The 21,425-nt window shown below is 41.6% G+C and overlaps 1 protein-coding gene and 1 pseudogene across 1 annotated transcript in view; one reads left to right on the top strand and one right to left on the bottom strand.

The window, feature by feature from the left end:
* Positions 1-7,764: 7,764 nt before the first annotated feature.
* BCAT1 (branched chain amino acid transaminase 1) overlaps positions 7,765-21,425 on the top strand; it is a 113,799-nt gene continuing 100,138 nt past the window's right edge. The window contains exon 1 of the mRNA XM_010337313.3: positions 7,765-7,939. Coding sequence (XP_010335615.1) covers positions 7,934-7,939 — 6 coding nt within the window. The 5' untranslated portion in view covers positions 7,765-7,933. The remainder of the gene's footprint in view (positions 7,940-21,425) is intronic.
* Positions 11,320-12,747, bottom strand: LOC101027841 (UDP-sugar transporter protein SLC35A5-like; annotated as a pseudogene).

Below are 21,425 nucleotides of genomic sequence, written 5' to 3'. Positions count from 1 at the left end.
AAGAAATAGTGAGACCCAAGTGGAAGGGATTTCCCCTTATAAAACCATCAGATCTTGTGAAACTTGTTCACTACCACAAGAACAGCATGGGGGAAACCACCCCCATGATTCAGTTATCTCCCACTGGGTTCCTCCCACAACACATGGGAATTCTGGGAGCTACAACTCAAGATGAGATTTAGGTGGGGACATAGCCAAATCATATCAAGTACAAAAGTTGCTGTGGGCCTATAAACAACTTTGGCACTATTGGCATATGGGACCAAAAAAAAATTTTTTTTTTTTTTTGAGCTAGAGTTTCACTCTGTTGCCCAGGCTGGAGTACAGTGATGTGATCTTGGCTCACTGCAACCTCCACCTCCTGAGTTCAAGCAATTCTCCTGCCTCAGTCTCTTAAGTAGCTGAGATTACAGGTGCCTGCTGTCATGCCCGGCTAATTTTTGTATTTTTAGTAGAGACGAGGTTTCACCATGTTGGTCAGGCTGGTCTCAAACTCCTGACCTGAGGTGATCCTCCCACCTCAGCCTTTCAAAACTGCTGAGATTATAGGTGTGAGCCACTGCACCTGGCCAGATAATTCTTTATTATGGAAGCTTGTCCTGTGCATAGTAGGATGCCTGACAGCATCCCTGGCCTGTACCCTTTAGGTGCCAGTAGCAAATCTCCCCCACTCCCAGAGGTATTATAATAACAATGTCTTCAAACATTGCCAAATGTCCCCAGGGGGACAAAATCACTCCTATTTGGGAATCACTTGCCTATAACAAGGAGTGCTTCAGGAAAGACTGAAGCAAATGGGGCAATAGTAATTAAAATGGATCTTCAAGACTGGACATCATTCAGGCAAGCAAAGTCAGAGGAAAAGAAATTCCAAGTAGCATTTGTGCAGAAGCAATGATGGAAGATTTCAGGTGTGCTTAGGCACACAGCATGTACTCATGTCATGCCCTCACCAGAGCATCTGAGTGCAAGTTACATGATTTTAAACAGGAGAAAAAAATCTAATCAGAACAGAGGTCTAGGGAGATTACTAGCCATCTGCGTGTTGGATGGATTGGGGCAGGAAGAGATTAAAGGCAGGGATAACAGTAATCCCAGGGGAAGGTACAATGAAAGACCAAACTAGGACAGTGAGAGTGAGAACTGAGGGGGATGCCTGTGTGAGATTTTGTGGAGATAAAATTGGGATGGCTTAGTGATTACTGGATGGGGAAGATTCATATCTTTCTCTCTTGCTTTAAGTACTTTCTACAAAGTTATGAACTATATTAAAGTTTGGAGGCTAGATAATTGGAAGCACATTAATGACATCAGCAGAGAGAGGGAAGCGGGATAAAGAGGGAAGATTATGTGCTTGGATTTGGGTTAATTGGGCTTGTTTGAATAGAGATGAACCAGAGATCTAGTATAGTTTTACGAGTTATCAGACTAGAAGTCACGGTAGAGAAGGAACAGAGTATAAAGAAGAGATCCAAGATCAGATCCAGGCTGGATGAATACTTTGCCTATATTTAGAGGGCATAAGGTGGTCATAAATAAAGTAAGATGACCTGCCAGAGAGGCTGGAGGAGATTTAGAATTGTATCATGGAAGGGAGGAGTTTCAAGGAGAAGGTGGACAGCTTTGTGAGTCAGGGTGGGAAGTACCCTGAGAGGTTCTAGAGAACTAGCAGAGAGAAGACTTTACAATATCTTTTCCAGATAGATGGGAATTAATCTATTTTTAAAGGGCTCAAAGCCAGGAGTGGTGGCTCATGCCTGTAATCCCACCACTTTGGGAGGTCGAGACAGGACGATCAATTGAGCCCAGGAGTTTGAGGTTGTAGTGAGCTATGACTACATCACTGCACTCCAGCCTGCTGACAGAGCAAGACCCTGTCTCTAAAAAAAGATAAAATGATTCTTAAAAATTAAAGCGTTCAGAAGAAAGATTTCATAAATTCCCCTTGGAATTCTTTTGTTGGTTAATAAGTAATGTGTTTTAATATTCTAAAATTTATTTTGTTGCAACTTCAGTCTATACTCCTCACTCATTCCTAGCGGAAAATGAGTAGCTGGTATTTATTCTAAAGTGAGTGGGGTTGAGGGTGCACAGCCATCATGGGTGGGGCATACAGAGTGGGCCTCCAGTGCTGGGAACTGCACATCTATTGCCTCATCTATCTCCTACAACATATTGCCATGTTAGGTACTCCTTTCTTTATCTTAGTGATTGAAAAAAAAAAATACTGAGTTTCAGAAACATTCAATAACATGAAAGATCATATGTTACAAATATATCACAAGTTTTGTGGAGACACAAAATCACATCTGGCTGTAAAGCCTGTGCTTTCCCTTACTCCATGCCACTCCTTTGGTTGAAGATCATTTATTAAACAGCCCCGTGGTCTTCTCTGAACTTAGAGATTGCTATAGGATTAGGCTTGAGTCTGTCTGCTCTTTGAGGGAGCTAAGTGAAGAGCCAAACTAAGAATAAAGTACAAAGGAGTTGTAAAAACATGAATCCTTTTCTCCCCTTACCCAGGGATAGTTTACCCAAAGCTTATTGAGTTACGCAGGGAAAGTTGAATGTAGAGGTCACTATTTTCTCCGTGTTCAACAGCAAGTCCTTGGGTAATTACCCTTCCCCTCTTTTGACGCTACTACCCCTGGGCACAAGAGATTGTCTGACTTGGCATTTCATCACTTTTGACGGGGTGGCCAAGCTCTCTGAGTCTAATTTTACATGGGGATTAGGTACTAGAGTCTGTACAGCAAGGCTAAAAATAAATCCAGTGAGTCTAAATTGTCATGGGAAATCTCCCAAAAAGTACAGTATAAATGATTTTCAAGTACTGAACTTGAGGTGGGTGTATGTGTGTGTGTGTGTGTGTGTGTGTGTGTGTGTGTGTGTGTACATGTATGTAATGGGCAATGAATGCAAGTATTATAGGAAACATAAAAAATAAAATTTTGAAGTATTTTTTATTATGAGAAATAGAGAAAGAGAATGACATCGTTTTCTGAGTATGTGGAGTAGAATTTTAGAGCATATTGTCCTCTTTGGGACAGACTATCATTGCCTTATGTAAACTCCTCTATTCAAATTCCAGGAACTGTTAAAAACTCAAGGCAGAGAATATTTGAGAGTTTCTGCTTTCCCAGAGAAAATTTAGTAAGATACAAGGAAGAAATTCTGCAAGTAGTTGACACTTAATTTTCATAATGATGACAATAAAAGACTTTGTTAAGAACAGTGAGGACAAAAGGAAGCTGGACTGTCTGGGGTTCTGAAGTCCACCTCCAAGTTAGCGTCTATGAAAAATGTTAGACGTGCTGTCTCTTCAAGTTCAGCAGAAGATACTGCCCGTAGATAGTTACGTGGTATATATCCAGGTTGGAGAATTCTCTTTCCCGAAATATCTTTTCCTGTGACTTGTTTGAAGTACAGTGCCACTGGCCGAGTAACAACCTTGGTTGATGATGACCCTCATCATTTGGGAAAAGCATGTGTGTTGTCTGGGAGAAAAGCTTTGGAAGTTTAGGGGTGACAATGAGGAAGAACTGTGGGTCCCTCCTATCAGGTTCCTCCCAGAGGGAACTGGGAGGAAAGACATAGATTGTTCACATATATGTATGTATATATATGTGTGTGTATATATGTATATATATGTGTGTGTATATATGTATATATATGTGTGTATATATATAATTTTATTTAATTTTGAGATAGTTTCTTGCTGCGTCACCCAGGCCAGAGTGCAGTGAAGTGATCACAGCTCACTGCAGCCTGTATCTCCTGGGCTCAAGTGATCCTTCCACTTCAACCTCTGGAGTAGCCTAAACTGCAGGTACATATCACCGCAACCAGCTAATTTTTGTATTTTTAGTAAAGACTGGGTTTTTCCATGTTGCTAGGCTGGTCTTGAACTCCTGCTTTGGTCTCCCAAAGTGCTGGGATTATAGGTGTGAACACCTGGCCCTCATATTCTTCTGTGGATGTTAATTACCTAAATATCTCACTTCCCTTCAAGCTCTTTGTTTTTATAATACCTTCTCTCTTCCTTTGTTACTGATATCAAAAGAATCCTTACATAGGGGTGATAGCAACAGGGACAGGGTCAGAGGTGAAATTGTACCTTTAAGCCAAAAACAGCCAGAAGGCCGAAAGACCAGACTGCTGGTCCTGCATGAAATCCGTGTGGCAGAGGGAGAATTTCTGTTCCTGTTTGCCTGCCCCTCCCCTATTCTGAGCCCGTAAGAAGCTCCAGGACTTAGCCTCATGGAGGGGACTTTCCTGCCTTTGGGTAGGGGGACCACCCTGCTTCCCTTTCTGCTGAAAGCTGTTTCATCACTCAGTAAAATTCCCCGCCTTGATCACTCTGCAATTGTCAGCACATCTTCATTTTTTTTGGGCACAGGACAAGAACTCAGGAACTGGTGTGCAAGGCAGAATTGGCCCAGGCAGGCCAGCTGGGCGGGGTGCCTCCTGCGGCAGGTAGCATGCCCTGAGCTAAGCCTCCGGTATTGCTGGCCAGAGGTCCTTGACTGGCAAAGGGACTGGGAAAAAATCCTGCATCAGGGGTGGCTGGCAGTGGGTAGGGGTGGTCATTGGGTCTAGAAGTAATTGCCAGGCTTGCTCTAGAACTTATTCATTAATGCATTTATGTTTATTACTCCATCTCTCTCTATCCCCTTATCACTCATTGTCATAAAATTTACCACATGATGGTACCTGTTTTTTTTTTTTTTTTTTGAGACTGTATCTTGCTCTATTGCCCAGGCTGGTGTAAAGTGGCACAATCTCAGCTCACAACTCACAGCAACCTCTGCCTCCTGGGTTCAAGTGATTCTCGTGACTCAGCCTCGTGAGTAGCTGGAATTACAGGCGTCCGCCACCACGCCCAGCTAATTTTTGTATTTTTAGTAGAGACAGTGGTTCACCATTTTGGCCAGCCTAGTCTTGAAATCCTGACCTCAAGTGCCTTGGCCTCCCAAAGTGTTGGGATTGTAGGTGTGTGCCACCATGCCCGGCCATAAAGTAAAATCTTTATTGAGATATAATTCACATAACATACAATTCACCTGTTTAAAGGGTATAATTCAGTGGTTTTTAGTGTGTTCACAGAGTTGTGTTACCATTACCATGAGCTAATTTAAGAACATTTTAATTAATTCAAAAAGAAATCCTGTGCCCATGAGCATTCATGCTCTCTATTCCACCCTTTCCTCAGACTGAAAACAACCATGTGTTTTCCGTCCCTGTGGATTTTCCTGTTCTGTGCATTTCAGATAAATGGAATCATATGGTATGTAGTCATTCATGAGAGGCTTCTTTCACTTTTACATAGTGTTCAAGCTTCATCCATGTCACAGCATGTAATCAGTACTTCATTTCTTTTTATTGCTGAATATAATAATATTCTGTTGTATGAATTATACCATGTTTTATTTATCCATTCATCAGTTGATACACATGTTTCTACTTGATTTAAGGTTTACTTTCTGCTTCTTATACCAGTACATAAGCTTCATGAGGGTAAGAACATTTTTGTTAGTTACCACTTAGTCCCTAGCATTTTGCACAGCGCTGTCTCACATCAGTGTCAGGTTCAAATCTATATAGTTGTACTTAACGCTGATGGGGGCCAGGAGGTTTCACAATGACTCAATGGCTGATTAAATGCTTACAGATTCAGAGTTCTCAGAGGCAGAACTTCTGCAAGCATTTTACTTGGGGTCAGTTACTTGTAGGTTTTCATTGCTTTTCCGTTTTCATGGCCTTCCGCAAGTGCCCAAAACCATTATCTTGGCTGCCTCTCTCTTTACTCTCTTGCCAGCGGTGCTAGGCCACAACAGGTGTTATCTTATCACCTCAGTCCACCATACACATGCTTATCACTTTCAGGAGTCAGCAATTTCACTGGAGGCTGAGTCCCTTGTCCTAAATGACTCAATTTTTTTATAGGTAAAATTTCGATGCCATAAAACAAATAACACTCGAAGATGAATCCTCCCTTGAGCCAGGCAGTTTACTGCTATAGAAGGGTGCCGGGTACACAGGTGGAGCAATGATGGCTGAGGCATGCTTGGACAAGGGGAGAAGGGGTATTTATGCCTGAGAGGGCTGGGGGGGTGGGCATCCTTACTGCTGTGTCATCCCCTATTGGCTAGGGTTAGACCGCACAAGCTAGACTAATCCCGATTGGCTATTTTAAAAAGAGTAGGGGTCCAGGCTGGAGTGGCAGGGTGGGTGTTTTGGCGGGAAGGACTGTTAGGGCATGTCAGAGCAGTAGTCAGGGGTGATTAGGTGACTGGGATGAGTCAGGATGCAGTGGGGGGAGGAGGAGGAGATGTGAACCACTGATTTAGAACTGGCAGAGAAGGAATTACAAGGAAGTTAAACTTTAAAATAGAGAATTAAAGAGTAAGATAATTGAACATGCTGACATACTCTTTGATGAGAAATTTAGAACTCATTGTATCCAATAATTTTGAGACATTTCAGATTATAAACTATTATTTATTATATACCCTAGCATGTAGAAATCACTCAGTACATTTGTTGAACAAATAATCTAACCATTCATTCACCTGACCAACAGTTGTTAAGCACCAACAGATTTGTATTCAACACTCCCTCTCTTCCAAGGCAGGCCACTCGGTATGGGAGATAAATATGACAAAGATCTGCCCTTAAGAATCTCATAATCCAGTGAAGTGACAACTGTGCAGACAAATAATTAAAATAAAATTAAGAGGCTGGGCACAGTGGCTCATATCTGTAATCCCAGCAATTTGGGAGGCTGAGATGAGGGGATTGCTGAGGCCAGGAGTTCAAGACCAGCCTGGCCAATTTAGTGAGAACTTGTCTCTATTAAAAAATAATACAATAAAATAATTGGTTTTGATAAAGGATGTGGACAAAGTGCAGCATATAGACCAAGGGCCCAATTCTGTTTGAGGGCATTGGCGGCAACTTCCACAGCAAAGGCTTGGGTTGAAATTTACAGAAATGGGAGTTTGCCAGATTGACAGAGAGGGAGCTGGGGCCAATCAGCAGCACCCTTAGGCAGTCATGGAGTCTGACTTAGGAGCTGGACATGGAAACGTAGCAATCCTGGAGCTTTTATATAGATGTGCGGATGGAACTTAGAGGGGACCAACCGGGCTACCGAGAAATTTCACATTAGAAAGAATTTTATATGCTCCAATTAAAGGATTAAAAATTTCCATGTACATAATAAATTGGCAAAAGTGGTTATATTCGAGGGTGGACTAAGGAACTCCAGGAAAGAGACTGGCAAACCAGGCACATGTTCTTGACTATTGGAAAAGTATGTCTAAAGCAGCTGCGGGGGATCCACGTATACTTTTGGGCAGGGTTGTGCCGTGGTCCTATTGGCATGCAGGAAAGTTACTTTGGTGACAGTAAGGATGTGGGCAGGAGCCAGTGATGAGGGAATGGCAATCGTATTTGACCTCTGATCTGTTTCCTCCTTCTCCCTGACGTCCCAATATAAATGTTACACGGGCATCCCATACTCGGCTACTCACCCACGGGCACTGATTCGGGGGTAACCGTGTCACCTGCTTGCAACACTGGCATCTCCCCCCTGCACCCTCGGAGTGAGCAGGGAGTGACGCTGGGGGCTGGGCGCTAGCTCCGAATCTTCTCGCTGGGAGAGAATCCACCATCTAGGGGCGGCCTGGAGGAGCAGCCTTAGGAGTCTTCCTGCTGATGCAATCTGCTAGAGCGCGAGTCTCCGCCGCGAGAGGGCGGGCCTGCAGTCCCGCCCGCCACGTGTACTCGCCGCCGCCCGGGGCACTGCCCCAGGTCTTGCGGCAGCCGGACTGCGCTCTGCAGCCGCAGACCCGGTCCACGCGGTCGGGGGCTGCGACCCTTGGGATCTGCCCTCCGCTCCGCTCGAGCTTCCCTCGGGGCCGACAGAACAATGCAGGTAACTCATGATTTTGTCTGTGTTTTACAAAAGTGTGTGCATGAATCAAACCTGCGATTTCTCCAAGAAACACAGTTGGCAGGGAGGGGAGGAAGGCGAGACAACCGTGGCTTCTGTCCCCCACAATATCGTCTGCAACATCGTCTTTATCAATCGCAGTTACCTGGGACCGTGCATTCTGTTCAGATTTCGGTTTAACCTACACTCGCAGGATGTACCTTCTCGGACGTTTTCACGTTCGCTTTTGGGAACGGAGGTAAAAGGCTGCTCTCAGCTCCCTCCCTTGCTAGTGAAGTTTGGAAAGGAAGTGGGGGCTTCTCTCCATTTCTCCGGTGCACAGGAGGTGGGGGATTTTGGGGGGATTTTGGAGGGGACGTCCGGGGATGTGCCGGGCTGTAAATGGACTTTCCTGCAGGGTGTGTGTGATGCTAGAGGGAGCGGCTGGAAGAGGTGACCCGGCTGGAAGAGGGGAGGTGGAAGGATCTCTGCGCTGTTAAAAGCGGAGGGCTCGTCTTATTTTGTTTCTTGTAGAAATTAAAGCTTGTAGGAGTTACAAATGACAGACGCTTAAGGGCATTCATCTGTTAAACCAGTGAGCACCCTAATGGCTCTGGTCTTGCTAATCAAGGATAATTAGCCTAGCTGCCTATTGTTTCTGACGATTTAGGTGTAGGAATGTACACCGTTGAGTGTTTTGTTTTCCTGGTTTCAAACACTGGAAAACTGCAATCGCATTTAAAACCCGAAGAGCAACTTTTTCCAAGGGAAGTGAAGGATGGCCAGATATCTCTGCCATCTAACATTTTGGAATTGACCATAATGCAATCCGAATTTTTCGTAGAAATAAAGCCAGGTTTCAGAGTTTTCGAAGGAGGGAGATGAAGCGTGGTTCTCAACTGCCCTTATCTACAACCAATCCCAGACCAAAGTTTCACTTGGAAGAAATAATATGCAAATGGCGCCTTTGTCGCTTTCACTACAATTAAGCAGTAATCGAGTGGAAACTATGCATTTTGTATTCAACAGGGATCACACAACCTTTCTCCTGGAGTTGGAGGTTCTATTTCTGGCTTCCTCATGCTTGTTCCATTTTAGACGAAAAACACACTTTAGTTGAGTATAGCTTTAGTAAGTAAAAGGAGAAAACTATGAGAATGAACAGTCGTGCTTTTCCAGCTTTTTCCTATCCATGTGGAGTTGTGGTTGAGTACACATTTTAGTAGATCCAAAAACCCTGTCCCTTTTACAAGATACTTTTATAACATGGGAAACTAGGTAAGGTATCTACAAGTAGTCTCATTTCTGTTTCCTGATACTTCCTAAGATTAAGAAAGTGATGATTGTATTCTAGGAGTGATCAAGGGAGTATGGGAAGTTTCATTAAGTTCATTTTGTTATAATATTTCAAAAATCTTTCTGCTTATCTCTTAAATATGCATTGCTATCACAAGCTTAATTTTAAAAAAAAGTATTTGCACATGGCATCTTGATTGCCTTTGTCTTCAGCAAATTCTCCAGGCTTAAGTCATGCATGAGCTTGTATTTTAAGATGGACACATACAGAATGGGCAACTGGATAGGAAACACAGCCCGTACACTGATTAGCACATGTACAAAATTGGTAAATGCATATTATGACTTAAAAACATGTAGATGGAGACTTAAAAATGACATACATGTGAATGGGATGGAGCAAGGGAAGTCCGTGTGTGTGTGTGTGTGTGTGTGTGTGTGTGTGTGTGTGTGTAGGGAGGACCGGAAGCCTAGTGGGGAGAGGGATTTTACATTCCAGACACAGGAAGCGGTCCCTCAGGCTAGGCTCAGAGATGTAAAGCTAGTTAAGCTGGCCTAACAAAAGGATGGTGGTTAGAAACTAGGAAAAAAGGAGGTGGGGCTTGGGGAGGACAAGAATTTAATGCTGGCCAATATTTTCATCTGATAAGTTTCAATAATGAGAAATTTCATTGGATTTTAGAACTAGAGAGAGAAATTCGGAAAAACAGATTTCCCCATTTGTACCCAAGAATTTCTCTTGCTTTTCAGCTCATTAGAACCAGAGAAGGTCTAATTATTTGACATGAGTTTAAAACCTTTTTATGAAAGGAAGTTGAAAATATTATCATAACTGAGGTTTGTACTATGAACTAAAACCAAGATGTGCCTTCTGTCAGTAGCTGTGCAACTCCCTGAAAAAAGAAAAATAGCTTAGAGCAATCTGAGTTTTGTAAGAGCTGCACAGTTTATCAGGCCCAGAGACGGAGTGTGTGACTTCAGCCATGCCACCTGGACCCCTGCGCAGGAGCAATTATTTAAAGACATTTGTTCCCGACTACCTTACTCGCTGTGTTCCTGGAATCTGATACAAAAAAGATGTTTAGCCTATCATTAATTTGTGTTATTTTGATATAAGTTCTTTGCAAACAACTTAGAAACTGCTTCCTTTTTTTCTTTAAAAAACCCATTTGTAACTGTTGCATATAGTCAGGGCAACTCGATTTGGTGTTCCCTTGGTTGCAGTACTCACATTTGGCCCCAATATACTCTCTACTTTTATACAGTTTGTCTGTTTTGTCTGTAGACTGCCATTCCAATTGTTTTCATAATTGTATATTTTGTTCCTTATTTCTCATGTCTAGAAATAAAGCAAGGGAAGTAAACAGCTGTAAAGCTGTTAGTGGTGTTACCAATCTGAGAGGGCTGGGCTTATAAGAAAATTATTTCTGTGCATAAATGAAAGATAGTTTCTAAGTTATGGCCATTTTGAGTGTTTACATTAGTTACATCTTTTGGGGTTTGGGGTTGTGGCTTCTTTCAGTGGCCTCTTCTCAATTGGTATAGGAAGTTGGAAAAGAAAGAACTTTCTCTATTTCCCTTTAGTGCTGGTAACCACAGTTTCTTTAAATAACAGATGTCCACCTCAGGGAAACCCAGTGGCATGATCAGCCTTATGCTCAGGAAGGTCTGGTTGCTATACTGGAGAGTGAGAATCTGGGGCCTTCCATGATAGACATAGTTGTCCCAGGTATCCTCTACTTTCCTGTATGACGCTATCATTCTTTTGTTTTTTTGAGACAGAATTTCACTGTGTCACTTAGGCTGGAGTGCAGCAGAGTGGTCTCTGCTCACTGCGACCTCTGCCTCCCGGGTTCAAGCGATTCTTGTTCATCAGTGCATCAGCCTGCCGAGTAGCTGGGATTACCACCGCGCCCAGCTAATTTTTGTATTTTTTGTAAAGATGGAGTTTTGCCATGTTGTCAGGCTGGTCTGGAGCTCCTGGCCTCAAGCGATCCACCTATCTCGGCCTCCCAAAGTGCTGGGATTACAGGCATGTGCTATCATTCTTTCTTTGTTTTTTTTTTTTCAGGGTAGGACCAGTCCTTTCATTTATTATCGGTAAACCATTTTGCCTGTTTCTTCACTTGTAAAACTATGGAGACAGGACAAGACAACTTACGAGTTATCTTCCAGGTGTATAATTCTGTAGTATTCTATGAAATAACACATAAGGTCCTTTAGACTGACTTATACTTTTTCTCTATCCCTGATAGAGCATTTATCATGAGCCCTTGCAGACATCAGGAGTCCAATGAATGTTTGTTGATTCAGTTTTAAAAGTCAAAGATCCAATACATTCTTTGACAAATCAGTACTGATTTTTTTTCCCCCCTTGAATTAACTATGCTTTAAATTTGGGGAGAACAAGCAAAAAGGAGCACCCTCACAAACTTACCCCACTGGAACGCTCCCAAAGATTGCCACTTAGATCTCGGATCCTTTCTTGCCTAGGTGCATATTCTGGACCTTGAAGCTTGCTGGCATTATAAATAAATATAGAGAGAAGGACTGATGGAGCTTCCAAGAAAAATTCCAGGGAGGGCCTGAAGTCAAAGACTAGGACAAACACTGTTGTGATGATGACAGTGGTAACCTGGGCCATCAAGACATGAAACATGTTATCCAGGAACTTCAGAATGAAAGCCACCGAAAGGCCCTGAAATGCAGTTACAAAAATAAGGGCTACTGAAAATGCATTGTGGCCATAAAAAAATCCGCAGTTCTTAATCTGATCATGGTTACTCCTTTGAAGGCCCAGAGTCAGCCCATTAAACATAATGCCAAAGAAATAGAGTTTGCTGTTCTGTATGAAGATGCTTTCAGTGAGCTGGTTCCCTTCCTTCAATGTCTTTTCATTATAGATATTAGCCATTGAAGAAATAAAACACTAGACAACAATAAGAACATGGCCCAAGCCAAGACAGATGTGACTGAAAACCCTGGCTGTGGTGTTCCATTTAGCTTCAGTAAAAGTCCACTCCTTTGTTGTATAATTGCCTTTTCTGGGACACTCGCTCCCGAAAAGAAGGCAGGAATTGGATGGGCTGGAGAAGGCATCGTGATGAAATCCATGTCCTGCCAAGTTGTGCTGTCAAGTTTTAGTCCTGGCAGTCAAGGACAGGATAGACAAAAATAGAATCAGGAGGGAAGCCCACTGGATCCAGTTTAGATGCCTCTTCAGCACTATCCTGAACAGAAGAGCTGTTGTTATAATGCTAATAGTTGAGAAGATAACAGCCATAGCCTTTCTTTATAACACAGAATGACACAAGCACGCAGAAAACCAGCTTCACCAGTTCCGAGCACACATTCACAGTAGTTGGAAGATAATCATACTTGTTTTCTTCATTGGAAGAATATTTCACCAGTAAGATACGACTTGAGCTTAAAGCAATAAATACGGCACCTAGCAGGAATGTATACATTGTTGGCAAGGAACATAACATAGGATGACTATAGCACTGTTGTTCCATTCCACTGTTTTTTAACTGGGCGCAATTGCTTGCCGGCGGGGCGCGGTCACCTCCCTCAGAAGAGCTTCTAGTGGAAGAACGCACATCCTAGAGCTGTGACAGCAACTGTCTGGCCCCGTAGTAGCAGCAGTAGCATTTAGTCTCCATACGCGGAGAAGTTACAGTAGGTAAAGGTGAAAGAGCCTCTGCTCCTATGCCTCCAATTGCCGAACAAAAAGCATGATTATGTCCCGACTGGGAAAAGGGGACCCGGCCCATGTGCTATCATTCTTTTTCAGCACAGGAGGAAACTGTGGTTGATCTGCTCATTTTTTGATAAAAAATGTAGGCAGCCTTTGTATTGTAACATTAACCCCTTAACAGCTGTTCCAGTGGTCTAAACATTTCACCTAACATATGGTAAATGTTCCCAGTGATGGCCTTTCCTGAGCCTTTTTGTCCATTCAACTAAGACCACTGCAATAGGATTGCATGCAATTCAGCCGAGACATAAATGTGAGGTGCAACTCATGTTTTTTAAATGTTTCGAAATTCAGCATTTGGATGCTTTTATTCATAAACACAACTTTGCAAATATTGTAAACAGTTTCATCATAAGACCTTGTCAGTGACCCACAATGTTAATGGTGAAGGCGATGGCAAAGCAGAATCCATCTCTTCTGGAACCTCAGGGTTCAGGTACCAATTTCTCCTGTGCTTATAATTGTCCTCTGAAGTCCACAAAGCTAAATTGTCTTTCCCCTAAAAACTGAGTACTCATATCCTTAAAATAGCTTAGAAATTAGATTACCTTATTAATACAGCATAGCATCTCACATAAACATTTTTCTACTGTCATATTATACCTTTTTGGTGGGAAAGACTATTTTGCAAAACATTTTTCTTGTGTTCAGTAATTAATGGGAAAAAGAAAATCTAAAGGAAATAGATGGTTATGCCCCCAAAATACAGGAAAATGGAAGAACGGAAATAGGGAAGACCAATAAAGAAAAAAAAAAGAAATTACATTACAAATAATAACCTGAAGTCATACTGAAAAACATACGGCTCTTTCTGATTGAAAGTTGTGAAATGCTTGTAAAACTCAGCTAGTTCCATTAAAAATACTCTTATATTTAATCTAAAAAGAACCAATTCATTTGTCAGTTCTTTATTTCAATGTGTAGATTTGAATGTTTGATCAACTGCATCTATAGTTTATTTGTCAGTGTGAAAACTGTTTTTGCCGTTTTGACTGTAGATGGATATCTGCTTTAGGAAGCTTTAGGAAGTCTGGGATACAGGATTAGACATCAAATTTTATCTGACTCCATAGAAATCTAGATGGGAGGAGCACCTGTTGGGATATTCTAGATCAGACATTCCACAGCTGTCTCTTAACGTGACTGACAAGGAGACAGTTGAGACGAAGTTTGGGTGTATCCTGGGATGAGGCCAAGGGTGGATTTGCATAGGATGGTCACAGGGCAGTTGTTAGCATTCCACCACTACATAAAAGGGTGATTTTGCCGAGTGCATTTCATTTCATTTCAGCTGATTTAGATACCAAGTTGTGTTGTTTTGACTTTAAGACTAGATGTGAATTTAGGAATTTGAAATCATAATGTTTCCTTGAACTTTAAGGTAAAAGGTAGGGTTAAAAGACAGCTGCAAAGTCTATGAGGAAGTATAATACATGACTCAGGGTTCCATGGTTTTCAGTGTCGGTGAGTGCTCTGTACACTTACAAGAATAGTGCTTATGTCTATAGAAAAAACACATGCAGGCTTGAGGCAGGACTTCCTTGCTTAACTAAGATACTGGTGCCTTTGCACCAATTTCACCTGTGCTTAAACTTTGTCCTCTGAAGGACATTTTCCATTTTCTAAAGGCCACGCAACATACTTTACTTCAAAACATTCTTCTAAGGAAAGCATCAGAAAACTTACTAGAATTGCTCAAAAATAGATAAATAATACAAATAAAAGAGCAAAATGAGAAAGTAGACAGACTCCTAGTCTATTGTGCTATTCATCTCTCCAGGTTCCAGGCTTTCTTGGGTCTGACACCACTGTAAATTTTTTTCCCCCCGGAAAGTTCTCATTCAGTCATCCAAGATGGAGTGCAGTGGTGCAATCATGGCTCACTTCAACTTCAACCTCCTGGGCTCAAGTGATCTTCCTGCCTCAGCCCTCTGAGTAGATGGGAGCACAGGCACATGCCACCATGCCTGGCGAATTTTTGTATTTTTGGTAGAGATAGGATGTCTCCATGTTGTGCAGGCTGGTCTTGAACTCCTGGGCTCAAGTGATCCACCCACCCCAAAGTGCTGGGATTATAGGTGTCTGCCACTGCACCTGGCCAGTGTGTAAATCTTATGAAAAATGTGGACAATCTTCTGCAAAATGTGCAGATATATAGACATAAAATTATATATATATAAATTATTGGTTATTAAAGCCAGGAAAATAGAGTACATATAACATGGAAGACAGGTAGAAAAGACTGAAATGGTCTCCTCTAGTTTTTCAGAGGAGTGGAGAGTTATTGACTCTTGCCTCTGCAATCAGCTGAGATATGAAACTATATAAGCAGAAGCTTCACACTGCAGTTTGAATATTGAATCACTTGCCTTTTAGTTCACTTGCCTTTTAGTTCAAAGAGATAAACAACCAATGGTTTGTTTGTTCGCAGCACATAAGTTATCACTTTCGTTTTTATGGTTCATCTCATCAAGATCTAAGGTGTATAGTTACCGAATAGAACTGGGTTCATACAATCTGCATCCTAATTTCTTTGATCTTCAACTAGTATGGAAGTGTAGTGTTTTCTTAGTCAAGGTTAATATGTAATTTCTTGGTGGAGTTTGGGGTGCCTAGACTTCCTACTTAGGTAATTTCCCCTGCCTGTAGCACCTGTCAAAGGAGCAGGCAAAGATGGCCATGTTCTTAGCAGGTGACCCCACCTTAGCCACAGTGGATTGTAGAAGGGTATGTATTTGAACTAAGTCCAGCCATCTTTTTCTTTCTTTCCTTCTTTCTTTCCTTCTTTTTTCTTTCTTTTCTTTCCTTCCTTCCTTCCTTCTTTCCTTCTTTCATCCTTCTTTCCTTCTTTCCTTCCTTCCTCCCTCCCTCCTTCCCTCCCCCCTCCCTCTTTTCTTTCTTTCCTTCCTTCCTTCCTTCCTTCCTTCCTTCCTTCCTTTCCTTTCCTTTCCTTTTCGAGGCTGAGTCTTGCTCTTTGGCCCAGGCTGGAGTGCAGTGGAGTAATTTCTGCTCACTGCAACTTCCACCTCCCAGGTTCAAAAGATTCTCCTGCTTCAGCCTCTCAAGTAGCTGGGATTACAGGCACCTGCCACCATGCCCAGCTAATTTCTGTATTTTTAGTAGAGACCAGGTTTCACCATGTTGGCCAGGCTGATCTTGAACTCTTAACCTCATGTGATCCGCCCACCTTGGCCTCCCAAATTGCTAGGATTACAGGTGTGAGCCACCATACCCAGGCCAGCCATCTTTTACTTCTTTCTTATTCTCTTATTCCACATATTCAATCAGGTACCATGTCCTGTGGACTCTGTCTTCTCTGAATCTGTAGGTTCTCTCTTTCCCATTGCCCAGTATACTGGTTTATGCTCTCATTACTTCTCACTTAAATTATTCCCAAATCTCTCGATGGTCCTGAAGCTTAATTTTCATTACATGATGTTCTGATGTCATTCCACCACTCAAAATCTATGGCTTCCCCATTTTCTCCTGAGTTTAGCTTAGTGTATGAGACCTTTTTTTTTTTTTTTTTTTTGAGACGGAGTTTCGCTCTTGTTACCCAGGCTGGAGTGCAATGGTGCGATCTCGGCTCACCGCAACCTCTGCCTCCTGGGTTCAGGCAATTCTCCTGCCTCAGCCTCCTGAGTAGCTGGGATTACAGGCATGCGCCACCATGCCCAGATACTTTTTTGTCTTTTTAGTAGAGACGGGGTTTCACCATGTTGACCAGGATGGTCTCGAACTCTCAACCTCGTGATCCACCCGCGTCGGCCTCCCAAACCTACCTACACCTCTTCTATGTGTATGCATTTCTGTGATCATAATAGAGGATTTGCTCCACCTCAAAATGAGTTCTTATATTTGCATTTACTGGTTTTCACTCCCTGTATTCCGTCTATAATTTGCACCATGTTGCTCACCATGCAGCTCACTCCCCAGACACCTTGTGAGAACAGTGACCATGTTTTTGCAGTGGAATGAACATGGGTGAAAGGTGGGAAGGTATGCCTAGATTTACATTTTGAAGTCAGGAAATAAGATACTGATCAGTGCTTTAATTCCTCTGTTCTTACTATCTTTACCTTTGTTCTAGCATAAACCTTGCACCAATAAGATACTGATCATATTCTGCAACTCCTCTGCACTTACCTTTTCTTCTACTCTGGCATGAACCTTGCACCACTGTGAGTTGCTTTTCAGATATTAGTTGCATTAAATCAAGTGCCTATTTCTGGACTTTCAAGATTCAGATTAATTGATTCTGTTTTATACTTCTCTGTTTTTGAATGGTACATACATCTTTCCACACTTGGATTTCTTTGGAATTAAAGCTTTACTTGACTTCCAAAAAATAAAGGGTTATAAACACACAGAGAACAGTAAAGTATTTACACGGTCTTAATACCTATTGCCAAACTCATATAGCTGCTGTTAATGCCTATTACCAAACTCATGTAACTGCAAACTCATGCAGCTTACTGCCTATTGCTAGACTCATATAGCTGCTATATATGTCTACCGGCAAGCTCACATAGCTCGTTGATTTTAAATTGATTGTAGGAAAATTTATACAAAAAGATGCTACATAGGAATATAAACTGAACACCACAAAAACATAAGAATATAAACTGAACACCACAAAAATCGTAATGAACAAACTCTGCCATGCCAGCCTCTTCAATCACTAGTTTTCAGATTAAGTCAGTATGTAAATGGAAACATCCTTGGAAGGGTCTTAGAGTATAGAACAAAGTCATGTGTCCGGGAATCTTAACCAATTCTGATACTGTTTAACATGTTTTTCTTTGTCGCAAACAATGCAGTTTTTAAGCAAACTAATGAATGCATACCCTGACAAACAAATCCAACAAAAGAGGCACTTAGAGGCAGTGTTCATTGAATCCTAGAATTTTGAAAGAAAAAATCTATTAGGTCATTTTGGCCTTTTACTTCTGCTGAAGAAGGATTGTTCTTTTATTTTTCTAGCTGTCAGTTCTATTCCATTTAAATGCCTTGAGAAATAGGACTTCTCAAATCTCCTGTGGACAGTTCTGCCACCTACTATATTCACTTTTGAAAGTCTCCTGATAACTTATTTCCCTTTTCTTTTGGTTGTAACATACCAGCCATTCATGGACTCTGATGATAGTTTTCCATGAGTCTTTATGCTTATTTAAAAGAAATCATATAACATATAACCATTACTTGTTTATAAAACATGTTATTAACTAAACTGGCTTTTAAAAATTCAGTAACATTAGAGCAAATATTTTACTAATAATGTCAGTAGTTCCATGAGTATATAGATGTAGGATGTCAATAAAGTTTATGCGCCTTAATAACTGACTGTATTAATGTTGTATTTGCTGGTTTACTGGCACCTTCCCTCCCCTTGATCAATGCTCTTAGAACAGTATGTACTGTAGTACATCAGTCTACCACTTGGTATTCAAGGACAACACTTGGAAGCTTGAAATGAGGAATTGTTTTAAGCATATTAACTGCATAGTTTGCAATAAATTTAATGATTCAACATCATTGTTAATATTTAATTAAAAGTGACATATTGACTTGCACACATGTGAAATGATTTATGAATAAGATTATTTATTGCAGCATTGTTTGTGATTACAATGCTCGGAAGTCATTTGCATAGTCATTAGGTCTAAAAAATAATGAAATTAAAAGAAAACAATTGAGGAAAGAACCAGTAAGCTCTCAGGTATAGAAGGAAAGTTACCATGAGACTTTTCACTGTATACATTTATATATTTGATTTTTGACACATGTGAGTTTATTATAACAAAATTGAATTTAAAAAATTGAAGCCTTATAATAAAATTAGCTTGACACCAGAGCCATTATCAAGAAAATCTGAAATACTGGTACCTAAGCAAATGTTATTTGATTACTTTAATTTTTATTGTTTTTCTGAGATGGAGTCTCGCTCTGTTGCCCAGGCTGGAGTGCTGTGGCGTAATATTGGCTCAGTGCAATCTCCAGCCTCCCAGGTTCAGCCGATTCTCTTCCCTCAGCCTCCTGAGTAGCTGGAATTATAGGTGTCTGCCACCATGCTTGGCTAATTTTTGTATTTTTAGTAGTGATGGGATTTTGCCATGTTGGCCAGGATGATCTTGAACTCCTGACCTCAGGTGGTTCACCTACCTCAGCCTCCTAGAGTGCTGGGATTACAGGCATGAGCCACCGCACCCAGCCATCTAAGCAAATTTTAGTTAAGATCAGCAACATATTTCTTGACAGTATTTCCAAAGTTTATTTAATTTAATTAACTCAAAATTATCTATTAAGAAAACAAGTTAAATGTAATGTTACACAGCATACACATTGTAACAATTCACAGTAATACTTATATTAAGGATATCTAAACTTTTCTTCAAATCTACCGTTTATATAGAACAGTAATGACCAGCAAACAGTGACTAAGTTTTACTTAGTTAAGCATTATGTAGCTCCTACTAAGGATACCAGACTTTGTACCCAGTTATAGGAAAATAGAAATAATCCAAGCATTATTCTCACTCTTGAGAGAAAATTCTATTCAGGGAGAGATATATAAAAAGCAAAGGTGGCCGGGTGTGGTGACTCATACCTGTAATCTCAGCACTTTGGAAGGCCAAGGAGGGTGGATCACTTGAGACTAGGAGTTCAAGAATAGCCTGGCCAACATGGCAAAACTCTGTCTCTACTAAAAATACAAAAAATTAGTCGGGTATGGTGCACCTGCAATCCCAGCTAATTGGGAGGCTGAGGCAGAGAATTGCTTGAATCTGGGAGGTGGAGGCTGCAGTGAGCTGAGATCACACCTCTGCACTCCAGCCTGGGTGACAGAGCAAGACTATCTCAAAAATAAATAAATAAATAAATAAATAAATAAATAAATAAATAATAAAAAAGAAAAAATAAATAAAAAGGCAAAGACAATAAAGTGCATATAGTAGGTGCTACAGTAGAAGTCTGCACAAGGTTCTGTGTATGTGGAAAAGATGAGTCAGAGAGATTAGGAAAGAGTTTATTGCGAGGTGACATTTAAGCAGAATCACCAAAGAAGACCAGATGAACAAGGAGGTAAGAGCACGTTTACGCAACCCCACGCTCCCGGACCCAGACTCACTTGCTTATTCTCTTATCATAGAAGACCTTGAGGAAAAGCATGCTGGGCTTCCCTTCCAGCCCACTGGTAAATACAGAGAGGCCTAAGCACCCAGCATCCCCCAGGGAACACACTATTGGGACTTAAAGCATTGGCAACCCAGCACCCAGTTAAATTCCCCATGTCACTGTTTCCACATTGTCCCTATCACCTTCACTCTCTCGATGCTCTGCATTTTCTCTCTTAATTAAACCCACAATAGACTCTACCACTAAAATCTGCCCACAATACCCTTTGCAACCAATATTAGTACACTCCACTTTATCTTGCCCACATGTTTCCTGCTCTTCCTTGTCTTAGGTAAGGTCATTTCTTTGCCAACCTTTAAAGTGTAGGCTGCTTGTTTTCTCTGCCCCTCATCCAGGTCTGGAGGGAAGCTGATGCCTTTCACCCTGCCCATTACTGTTTTCACATGAGAGTCCTTGCATAGCATCTGCTCTCTGCTACTCAGACCAGCAGTCTGTGCTCTCTCTTCCCCTAGCCATCATTGGAAGACATCCCAGACCCTCCGGCCCCATTATCCACTGTAGATTTTAGCACTTGCTTCCTCTCTTCCCCCCATGTGCTGTTTTCCTATATTATTTTAAAGTGCGTGTGGATGTCCCATTCCTTTTCCTGGCATCTCAGTCCCTTCAATGTCTCATTTCCATTACGTAATTTGCAACATTCCTCCTATGCCAGCTACACCTATAGCCATATCCCAGACCTTTGGCTCACATACCAAATCCCATCAAGTCCTATGAGTTATTTTTGGTCCAAGATCTATCTTACATCTATGCAGTCCTATCTATTTTAACTACCACATGCCCAGTTTAGGCCACTGTCTTCTCTTCACTGAATATGTGTGTTTCTATTTCTTCTCATCCCCATTTGTCTCTCAGACCCAATCTGTTCTCCATAGCAGACTGATCATCACATCACTCACCTGCTTTAAAAATTCCTCAACCCAGTAAGGCATGGTGACTCAGCCCCAGCACTGTAATTCCAGCACTTTGGGAGGCTGAGGTGGGAGGATCACTTGAGCCCAGGAGGAGTTCCAGTGATCTGTGATCATGTCACTGCACTCCAGCCTGAGCTACAGAATGAGACCCTGTCTCAAAAAAAAAAAAAAAACAAAATTACAAGCAAAACAACTCTTCAACCTCTTCCTGTCATGTGTTGAATAAAACCTAAAGTCCCCACCATGCTCCAGAAGTTCCCAAGGGATCTGGTCCTTCGCATCTTTACAGCCTCATCTTGCTGTGTCCACCTCCCTCATCCCCCAAACT

The sequence above is a fragment of the Saimiri boliviensis genome, chromosome 7 (genome assembly GCF_048565385.1).
Source record: "Saimiri boliviensis isolate mSaiBol1 chromosome 7, mSaiBol1.pri, whole genome shotgun sequence".
Classification (NCBI taxonomy): Eukaryota; Metazoa; Chordata; class Mammalia; order Primates; family Cebidae; genus Saimiri; species Saimiri boliviensis.
Note: the sequence above shows the minus strand (reverse complement) of the source record. Positions and strands in the feature narration are given on the sequence as shown.